The following is an 11,962-nucleotide window of genomic DNA, read 5'->3' as shown; positions in this document are numbered from 1 at the left end:
ATGATTATGTTGATGAAAGCAAAGGAATACAGTAGAGGGAGGTCATAAACTTGAATTGTTCGTGTCACAATTGTGAATAGGAATAGTACTAATATTAGCACTTCAGAGAAAAGTTGCATCCACAAACACATTCTAATGCGAAATGAACAAATGAAAACCATAATAATGAGACAAGATAAAAACGGATCCAAAAACAGATCCACCAACACCAAGTGAGTATTTACCACCAGCCAAAGCAGCAATGTGGTCATTCAAACACACAAATTATGGGAACAGTTAATTTACAACATTCCAAAACTCACTCAACTTGTGTTGACTGAGTTTGAAACCGAATTCAAGCAGCTCGAATAGTTTGACGAACTTGAGCTCAAGCCTTTTTATTGTATGTGATGCTCGAAAGCTTTTGGAGTTTAATCAAACTCAATTGATCTTCAAACACAATTATATATTCTTATTTTTTATATTTATTAGTGTGAAATCTCAATCATATCTCTTGTTTATAACTATATAAATTATTAGTTCATATAACTTAAGCTTGATTGAGCATATAATTGAACTTGATTAAAGAGCTATTATTGATCAAACTCGAATATGAGTTCTAGTAAGCTAAACTCATATTGAATTCAAACTCAACAAGTTTTAGAAGCTCAATGAGAACTGAGATTCCAACATTTTAACTCGACTCGATTCAACTCGTTTGTCTCCTTACAATAAAATCAAATTTTCATATGGGAGTTCAATTAAGATCTGCTCAGATTCAATCATGAATAAGCACAAGCCCAGTTCAAAAAAGTATTGGTTAACTTTCATGTGTCCTTATAAAATGAAATCGAGAATTAAGATTAGAGTTGTTTAAAATAATTATATTCAAGCACTTTTTTTTCCTTAATTAATGTGTATTAGGGATAAAATGTTGTTTCCATTCCAAAAAAAAAAAGCGCTATCCAAACCATTCAACAATCAACCAAGCATAAAATTACTAAAGCATGAATTACAAAATCAACGGAGAACTCCATATATAACGATTTCCTGCTATGCAGAATTACAGAACCGATTTTTATTTAATGAAGTATGGATCAACTTAAGTTATGCTGCTAATTCTGTTTGAAAATCTTGCAGAAAAGAAGCAAGAAAAAGAACAAAAAGGCTATGAATCTAACACTAGCTTGATAGCGTTGCAGAAAAGAAACAAATATACATGAATCAAATTAAATTCCAAACTAATACATGAATCAAATTAAATTCCAAACTAAGTTTAAGAATTTTATCAAGCAAATTGAAAACATCCCAGTAATTGTCGATCATTATTCCATAGATATAGATGGGGCTTGTTCATGGAAAAGTTATTACCTGGCCTTTACGTTGCCGAAATTGTGCTAGAACATGAGAGAAAAATCCTGCGGACATATGTATGAAAAAAATTCTAGAATACAGAGATATTATCCTTGCTAGGAAACCAATTACTTTTTATCTCTATGGAAACCAGTTACTTTTAACATTTATTTTAGCTTTATATCTTTGCTAGGAAAGTAGTTTACTTCAATTAGGATTCTATTGGGAAGACAATTGGATAAATAGGCGAGGGAGAGACAGAAGAGAAGTCTTATTAGTTTTTGGAACTTTCATCTCTATGGAAACCAATTACTTTTATTAATTTACTTTAACTAGGATTCCATTGGGAAGACAATTGGATGTATAGGCAAGAGAGACGGAGGAGAGGTCTACTTAAAAAAGGATTAATTTTATGTATACTAATAATATATATACTTTTACCATTAGATGCATGACACATAATCTAAATTTCAATTTGAAATCCAAATTTTGTATGTACTGAAATCTAAAATTTTGTAGCTACAGGTGCGGCAAGAAGAAAGTAAGCACAGCAGAAACCAGGTGGAGGGATCTACTAGTTGGGAGGATCAAACACAAAAGCTATGGAAGGAAGTGTGGAAATTGAAAGTGAAGCATAAACAGAAAATCTTCCTATGGAAATGTCTCAATGATGCGCTTCCAGTGAGAGATCTTATACATGGCAGAATCAAAGTTGGAGACCCCATTTGCAATAGATGTGGAGAAGATAGGGAAACATTAGAGCATACCCTTTTGAACTGCAGGGAGGCAAAACTGATATGGAAGCTAGCCCCTATCCAATGGGAAGGAATGATGGAGCAACAAGGGAATTTCCGCAACTGGTGGACATCAATCTCAGAAGCCAGGAATAGACCAGAAGGTGGGCAACATATTTCGTTGTCTGTCCATATTCTATGGCAGATATGGAAAGCTAGGAATGAGGAGGAATTTAATGGAAAAAAAAAAACAGCCTTGGAAGACAATTCAGAAGGCGCATCAGGAATGGTTAGAAATGGTGGAATTAGATACTAAGGAATCTAGGATGAGCACAGACGAAACAATAGCTCTACAGCAACACAGTTCGCAGTCAGCTTCAGAATATGGGATACTGGAAGTACGGATTGGGGTAACATCAGATATATCCAACCACGCCTTTGGCATTGGAATCAGCCTGAATCAAGGAGATCAAGGACCACACCGAGGATGGGCGCTACGAGCAAGAAGTTCAGGATCAATTCTGGTGGATGAAGCAATTGCACTGAAGCTGGCAATGTGTAAGACAGCCACAACGCAAGCCAGGGAAGTGCAATTCCAAGTGCAAAACCCACAAATCCTTAACAATATTCGCACAAACAGAGTAAGTGAGATTAGATTAGCGACTGTTGTGGATGACATTCTTCAATTAAGCCAATTGTTTCATATGTGCTCCTTTTGCCTAGTTAGAAAAGATAAGACTCTTTTAAGCTACAAGCTTAGCATTCACGCCTTGGGCATGATTTTTGATGAGGAACATTGGTTTCCTTAGTGGTAAATATGCCGCTTGTAAAGTTCAATCGAGTCCTTGCTCGCACTTGTATATCATTTGTCAAGCAATACAATCAATTATCGTTTTGAAAAAAAAAAAAAGTATAGAAGATTAACTCTAAAAGAAAAAAAAAAGGAGATTTGATTAGAATTTTCAGTCAACTCTTTTCCTCTCTCTCTTCTGCTCTTATAGGCATTCTCTTGTTCCCTTCATAGGCAATATTGTTATTTGTCTTTCTTCTCTCCTTGGCAACATTTCCTCCATGAAGAGTAGCTAAACACTTTTTCTAATTCGAGGATAATCGAAACTTTGGGTCTACAATAATTGAGAGAACCAATTTAATTGAATTGCTTCATCTATTCATGAGCATCTACATACTTTCTATATTTTCTTGACATGATTAAATAATAATCACTAAAAGTCAATATGTACATAAAAAATACAAATATTCATTGTTTAGAAAGAAGGAAAAGGATTTGAAGAGATAAAAGTTCAATATCCAAACAAAAAAAAAAAAATTAAACATACTCATACAAGCAAAAGAATTTGGTGAGAAAAAATTTTGTCAGTCAGAAGCAATTCAAAATGCGAACAATATACACTTTACACCAAGAAGAATGTTTTATTATGACCACCAAAAATTTCGATCAACAATGCCCTTAAAATAACCTCAAATTCTTTTCCTTCCATTGACACTAAAAGTTCCAATTTTATCAATTTTTTATTTAAATGTTAAATTTTTTTTAGTCATCAAGTTGTTTTCAATCATTTATCAACTACAATCGTTTCATTCATTTTTGGTTTTCTGTGTATTTAGTTTTTATTTCCTCAAATTCCTTTCCTTCCATTTATAGCACAAGTGTTTAATTTTTCATGATTTTTATTTACATATTATATATTTCTCTATCGATTTCTTTTAGTTAATTTATACTATGACTATCCTGAATTTTATCCTTTTTTATTTAGATATTAAATTTCTGGTCATTAAATTTGATTTCTTTCCCTTTAACACGCTAAGTCTTTTCAAATTTTCTTTATTTAGCTATTAAGCTTTTCTCTTCTCAAAAAATTTTTGTACCTTTTATGCAAGTAGTGTTTCTAATTTTGTGACTTTCATTTAAATACTAAATTTTTTTTCTCGCCAAACTCGTCTGCTTGTATGAGTATATTTAATTTTCTTACTTTTTGTTTGCATGTTGAACATTTATCTCTTCAAATTTTTTTCCTTCTTTCTGAACAACGAATATTTGTATTTTTTGTGATTTATGTACATATCGACTTCTAGTGATTAGTTATTTAACTGTGCAAAATAATGATGTCAAGAAACTATAGAGAATATATAGATACTCATGAATAGATGAAACAATTAAATTAAATTGATTCTCACAATTATTGTAGAATCAAAGTTTCGATTGTCCTTCAACTAGAAAAAGTGTTTAGCCACTCTTTATGGAGGAAATGTTGCTAAGAAGAAAAGAAAGACAAATAACAATATTGACTATGAAGGGAAGAAGAGAATCGCCTACAAGAGCAGTTGAGTAAGAGGAAAAAGTCGAATGAAAATGCTAGCCAATTAATCTCCTTTTTTTTTTCTTTTAAGTAGACCTCTTCTCCGTCTCTCTTGCCCATGTATCCAATTGCCTTCCCAGAATCCTAATTAATGTAAACTAATAAAGCTAAAACAAATCTTAAAAGTAATTGGTTTCCATAGGGATAAAAGTTCCAAAAACTAATAGGACTTCTCTTCTGTGTATCTCTTGCGCCTATATATCCAATTGTCTACCCAATAGAATCCTAATTGAAATAAACTACTTTCCTAGCAGGGATGTAAAGCTAAAATAAATCTTAAAAGTGATTGGTTTCCATAGAGATAAAAATATACTTTCCTGATAAGGATATAAAGCTAAAATAAATCTTAAAAGTAATTAAAATTCCCAAAAACTAATACGACTTAAAGTCCATATCCCATTACATAACAGCAGAAAAGCGATCAGCATAGGTGGAAATTCCACTTTTAAATTATAGTTAGTCTCAAACTCTTATACACATCACCAAACACAAAATATAATTGGAATCCATCAATTAACACAATATTTTGCTACAATCAAGGAAGATATTTCGCAAATTAGATGCATATTAAGTTCTCTATCAGTTGTAATTTCCTTGAAAATTGTGTTTTGGGGAATATGAGTAAAAAGTTTTATGTTTTGGGTAGTTGAGCTATTATGTGTTGATAGAAATTTGAGGTTTTATGGTTGGATAGAGGAACCGAGGATGTGTTAAGGTTTTAACATATGGTCATTTGGAAGTGAAAGCTAAAATATACTATTGGAGTTAGTCGGAAATAGCAGAATGGAAGGGACTTGCTTGGGCTCAGTATGAGATTACAAAATCTATAATGAATCAACTAAAATGTCAAAATTACCTCTATATGAAGATGGAAATTATTTGTCAACCATAACAGGTTTATGGATAGATTTTGAGAATTATGAGAGAATTATGTGAAAAAACACTAAACTATAAAGGATTAAAATGTCGTGCATATTACATTTATATTTTGGTTAATTCAGTCATTTTATATTCCAGACAAAGGTAATCTTGACATTTCAGTTGATTCTATTACAAAGGACCAATTTCGTCACTTTGACACTTTAATCAAAACTACAAGAGTATTATGGATAACTTTTGAAACTATATGAGAGATATGTAAAAAATGCTAAATTACAGGAGGTAAAGTGTAATGTACCCTTAAGTATATATACTTAACCAGTGTTTGTTGAGCATGACATGCAGTTTACACACTCGGTTAGCATTTACACTGTATTGGCTAAACAATATGTCCCTTGAGCCAATTTAACTTGCTGTTGTACATTAATTTTGTCATTACTAGTCTTTTCTCGTATTATTTAATTGTTAAACTGCGAGATTTTAATTTAGCTTGTTTACATTTGGATAAACTACTTAGAGTGTTTCAAAACTTTTGATCGTCAACTTTTGACCCCTCGTCTATTTAAAGTCTCAAATTGACCCCTTAGTAATAAAAAGTATCAAAATTTGATCCTCTAGTCCATTTCAATAATGATAACTAACCATGTTTACGAATAATGTGTTTCTCTTCCATCTGGTGCTGATAATAACTAATATTTAACACTAAATTATGACTTGGTATGCCCATTTCACCTCTTATGCCAAAAGATCCCCTATGGTTTAGCGAATATTATCGTTTCAAAACCTACAATATAATCCCTCATTGTTAGTAAATTTGTTAATTTACAAGACAAATCATCAGAACTATCTTGACTTGTGAAAAATATGTGTTTGGTGAGACTTGGTTGGGTAAAACATATTTTTAACACAAAAATATGACTCGATGTGTCCATTACACCTATTGTCAAAATAAAAATACTCAACTGTAGTCTATCATTGGTCAAAACTTGAAGAAGAGAAAGCAATAAATTTGGAGAGAGAAAATTTGTCCAGATAACTCATATATTGGCTAACATTTTTCATTTATATTATAAGCATGTTTTCCAACCATTTCTTTATCTAATATAAATCACATGAGAAAAACTGCTACACAGTTATTACCAAAAAAAAAATTCAAATAACTTTTTTAACCAAGCACACTATTTTTGCTTGTTCACTTTGGGTGTGTGTGAATTAAAAAAAGAGATAAAAACTTTATATTTTATAATTGAATATTGTTAGTTAGCTTACAGTGAGTTATCTATTTTTTTGTTGTAGTAAAGAAAAAAATACAAAACATTTTCTTATGTCTTCAGGAATATTTTCTTCAAGTTATCTTGGCGGTGGCAGAACTAAGGATTTGGGATATCAATATAAACTTCACGAAAAAGCTATTAGTGTTAATTTCAAAAACTTATGAACCATGAGAGACTAAAATTGTGTAGGTTTTTAAACCATGGGAAGGTAAACTGAATATTGACTAAACCACGTGGGAAGTTTTGGTATTTAACTCATTTATTTGTATGGGGACAACTGCGACATTTTGCTTGTCAACGTTAGATATGACAATTTCCATCACTATTTTAAAAACTTACAAACCATGATGTGCTAAATTGTAGGTTTCTAAATGATAAGGAAGTAAGTTGAACATTCACTAAATTAAAGGGGGTATTTTTTGTATTTAACCCAAGGGTCAATTTTGAAACTTGCAATAGATATAAAGGGCTAAAAACTGACGAAAGAAATAGTTCAGGGTAGGATTGTCAATAGAGCTGGACTAACCCGAGTTCGGCTCATTCAGCCAAGAAAAAGTCTGGTGAACCCGACCTTTTAGTGAGCTGGTATGAGTTTGGGCCTAAAAATAATTTCGAATTAAATATGAGCCGAGTTTGGGTCTCATTAGGCTCAAACCAGATATAGGTCCGGCTTTTTAATTATCTATATATATAATATTTATATTTTGATATTATATGTAATTATATATTCAAATATATTATTACTAAATACTAAATATATACAAATTACAAAACACAAAAATACATCTGAAGACTCCTCTACTAGTTTTTTTGAGAGCCAATATTGATAATGCATAACTGAAACTCTAACTTTTTTTATTGGTTGAGTAAATTTTTATATTGGCATAATATTGGTTGATTTCTTTTTGGTCTAGAAACACAAATCATCAAGATGTTTGGATTTAAGTTACAAGGCTACGAAGAAGTTCCAACTTTTGAAGATGCATTAACTTATGACCGCATGTTTTATTACTATCTTTCATGTATTTTAAATGAATTAGATATAAATATTGTTGAAAAGTTTTGATTTATGTACTTTTTAAGAACTATTACTTGCTCATGTTTAATTTTAATTTTGTAAAATCCTGTGAATATTAAATTAATTTTACAACTTAATAGTTATAGTAATTATATTGAGAAAATTGTGAAGTAATAAGTGAGTTTGAGCTAAATCCGAACAAGGGTCAAAACCCAAATATTTTGTGAGTTGAGTATGAGTTTCACATTTATTAATCCGAAACTTATGACTCAAATCTGAAAGTATTACAAATTAAATGAGTTGAGTTTGAACTTATAAAAATTTGACTCATATGGCCCAATTGACAAGCCTAGTTTAGGGTTCCTAAGCAACATACCCATTACATTTTTAAATCGTTACTCTTTTTGAATAGAGTCTTAAACAATTACAAATCACCTCCCCAAATTCTTTCTGAAATTGAAGTTGATTTTCCTCATGCCAGTGTTGCCTAACTTGACAATAGATGAGTTTCTAAACTCCTAACGAATAGTTTATCTAAGGATATAGACATTGAATAATTCATAGCCAGACAGAAATGCAACTCCAAATCCACAAAGACTCCATTTTTTGCAGCCTCTCAAGGATCCAAAACATTGCTTTCTATTATTAACGTGTTGCCGTTATAACTCAACCTGGTGCATCTGGGTCCATAACTCACAATATTTGTGATTAGAACAACAATCATATTTGCTTGATATTTAGGTTTCGCCATTAAAGTTGGCAAATCATGTCTAACTAAGCACCCAAGTCAAACTTCATCAGACTTTATTCAACTTCAGATATCAATAGAGCATTTTCCAAACTTGAATCAGAAATAATATGCTTTCTATAAAATAATTTCAGTTCAACTTGGTATTGTCTAATTATAAATTAGAATGCCTCCCAAGCTAGAATTTGAGGGTGCTGAATTGATCTTGTCATCCATTTAGAAACTCTAGATTAGTTTGTCTGATTGGTTTACCAGATCACTACATATATGTATCAGCTGTTAATCAACCAAGCTTGAGTAGAGTTCCAATTGGTTTGATCCGAGCTTCAGGCTAAAAAGCCTAGTTTTCTGACTGTGAAAAAGAGAAAACACGTCAACAAAATTACAGACGTAAGATCCTAAGAAGACATAATCAGCTAGCAAAGATTAGTAATACTACACGGCTCCAATAACTCTTAATCAGAGGGGAACTCCCATGCAGAGATAGATTGAAATGAGGTTTCGTTCCATCTGAAGATCAGAGATTTCCCATCCATAACAGAAGTACCAGGCCTTAACTGATCAGATCTTTAAGTCAAATTTGCTTGCAATATTAGTGTTTGGCTGAGATCTGATTCCACAAAACCGAACTTTTTGAGAAGGAATCTCCAGAAACCATTTTATCATGTCTCAGAGTCCTCTCTGTACCTTCAGCTGTGAGAACATTACGAATCATCTCCCACCAGTGGACTTCTTCTACCAGTTTTCTATACCGTATGTGCTTTTCCATACAAGAATTCGTGGAATAAATTAGCCCGCTGATAAAGAGGAGTGTTTCTTTGAAACGTTCCAGGAAAGTTGGTGCATTTGTACAGACCTCCACTTCCTTGAGCACGAGAAAACATGGCTTGAGATTCTGGATCACTGCCATCAAGGCTTCTAAATGATTAGGCCATGCTAACAGTGACCAAAGCTGGTATGCTAAGGCAATTGCCACAGCTTCATCAGCCTCTAAATCAAAGAATTCTTCCTTGAGGTCTGACGCAACTACCTTAAATGAGAAAGGTAAGTTAATGGTCTGAGCAAATGATGACAACTGTTTGCTCGTCTTTTCCATGGTTTTTTCATAGGTTCCAACGGCAGTGATCTTGAGAAGTTCAAGAGGACATTCATGACGGACAGCAAAAGCTTCCATAATCAGTGTCCACTGCAAACCATTATCAATTTCAAAATCTATTAAATGAACCTTCTTAGTTGATGTCACAGCTTCCAGTATGGATCGACTTGATAGTTGATATGAATTGTGTTTCTAGACAGAATGGGACTTCCTGTTGACATGACATGATCACAGGTTCTAGAAAAATCTTATCCAGCTCCTCAACCATTGGCAACCATTCTTGACCTTTTAAGTTTGTCTGATGAAATTATTCCCCACTCTTGATCAATTCTCTCGTTAAGAGCTTTAGCCAAGTAGTATACAACCCTTTGAACAGAATTACCAGTTTTAGAAGCTAAGACATCGCACATATTCAGCAATTTTCTGGCATAAACAAACAAACTTTTCATCTTCAACTTACTCAGCTGCAGCTTGAACTAACAGTGCAAGTTCCAAGTCTTGAGCAACTTTGGAAGATACACCGCATTGACCTCTAAAGCAACCTTTTACACTGGAGAGACATCTGCCTTCTTGGACTTTAATTGAACCAGCCGTGCTTTCTCAAATTTCATAATCTTATCAGTCGGCGAAGATTGAAAGCTACAAGAATTGTTTGGGATATCAGGGCTCTCCTCAAGAAGCATTTGCGAATCCCTCAAACGTTTCAACTTTGTACCACGTGGCTTCAGAAGTTCTACTAATGTTAGAGAAGAAAATGGGCTTTCAACCTCTTCTTCAGAATAACAAGAGAGTTGCAACAAATAACTGGTTGTTACTAGACAGGAATCCATATCTTCCCAGTCTTGTGGTAAAAAACAAAATTTGGCCAGGGAGAAATTCCTGAAATGGTCACAAATTTATAACCTCAAATCTCTCTCCTCCTTGTTCAATAAAAAATTATACCGTGTTCCTCAGCTTGAATTTCAGAACTGATGAAAACTATGGCTCAAGGTACTGATATCCACTGCTGGACATACAAGTTATACCCAAAAAAGCCATTACGTAATGCCAGACAAAGCAATCGCTTAACAGGCTGCATCTAGCAGTAACCAGAGGATACATATCGTGTCTAGACAAAATCAATTACTTTACTGATAGCAGTTTCTGGTCTGAAAATCCTTATATGGGATTATATGGGCGACTGGGGAATTGTTTAGTTCCATAGGATCTCCAACTGGGGATTGTTTGATGTCAGCTTTATGGTATCTCCGACAAATTTGTGTGCACCTCAGATTCAAAAATGAAAATTGCCAAAATATATCCCTATGCAAATGAACTGAGTTAGACATCAGCTTTTGTTTTCTTTCCCATTTTAGGATATATTTATATTGTACAAAGTGATATGCCTGCAGAAAACTTAAGCATCTTAATATATACTTGGATAGTTGGATTCATGTTCATATTCTTTCCAAGTACCTAGTTTACAAGCACACAAGTCCCGAAAGCAAATTTTACCGTATGAACTACATGCCTACACTGAATCTTAGGAATCTCATTATTTTAGCATCTATAATTAGGGATGTGCTCCTAAACTTGAAATGGTTCAAGAGTTTCAGAAACTACAATAGGCCTGGAGATGTTGGAGGAACAAAAAAGTTTCAATAACTTCATACAAATCTTGTTAATCAATTCTTGAAAAATTGTTAAATAACATGTTGAAACTTGAAATGACAGAACTGGGATTCTCATTTCATCAGCAACATAAGTTGAAATATAAGGCAAAAGTCTTGTTAAGTTCTTTGGAAGATCGATCGTTGTGAATGATTAAGTCATCCTCTGGTTTAACAGAATTGACTTTGCACTTTTTGTCCCTGATGTTTCGAATTTAGATCATTATGGCCCTTTAATTTTTGAATAGTGATATTGAGCATTTCAGGATGAAACAAGATATGAACTAGATCAAAATTGCGCTAAAAAACATGCAAAAACAAAATAAAATTCTTTTTATTCTTTTTTATTTTTATTTTATTTATTCATCCCATTATCTTAGACTTATTTTGTTTTACATAGTTGGTCTGAAATTTGGGATAATATGTGCATTTATTGTTTTGCATTATGAATAATTTAATTCATGATGAGTTCTAAAATTTTTCTTTTACTTGTATTGATAATTAAACTCAATTAACTAACCCATTAAAATATAGGGTATGTATACCATATTGAAATTAGGCTAATCGTTATTTCTTGTTCCCATTTCAATTAGTTATCAATTGAGTTTGAGATGAAGTTGGTATTTTGTAAAATTATTGAATCATTCAATAAAATTATCAAGATACACAAATAGTAAAATGAATATTTTAAAACTTTATTATTGGAATGCTTGATTTTAACAAACGAGAAAGACAACAAAAAAACAAATGGAAGTTTTTCTCCGAAAATTCCTTAAAACGCTTCATAGTGGTACTTACATTGGCTAGTTTTTATAATTATAATTACTAGGTACAAGGTTATTACAATTCCAAGC

General features: G+C 32.5%; 1 protein-coding gene across 1 annotated transcript; it reads right to left on the bottom strand.

Annotated features, from left to right (window-relative positions):
- Positions 1–8,955: 8,955 nt before the first annotated feature.
- On the bottom strand, positions 8,956–10,289 carry LOC113771079 (DELLA protein GAI1-like). The gene is made up of 3 exons (XM_027315702.1): positions 10,009–10,289; positions 9,735–9,882; positions 8,956–9,549 (listed from the first exon to the last, which is right to left on the bottom strand). The coding sequence occupies exons 1-3, from the start codon at positions 10,287–10,289 to the stop codon at positions 8,956–8,958; spliced, it is 1,023 nt and encodes a 340-aa protein (XP_027171503.1).
- Between the last annotated feature and the right edge of the window lie 1,673 nt (positions 10,290–11,962).

The sequence above is a fragment of the Coffea eugenioides genome, chromosome 5 (assembly GCF_003713205.1).
Source record: "Coffea eugenioides isolate CCC68of chromosome 5, Ceug_1.0, whole genome shotgun sequence".
Classification (NCBI taxonomy): domain Eukaryota; kingdom Viridiplantae; phylum Streptophyta; class Magnoliopsida; order Gentianales; family Rubiaceae; genus Coffea; species Coffea eugenioides.
This window is presented reverse-complemented; position numbering and strand designations above follow the sequence as displayed.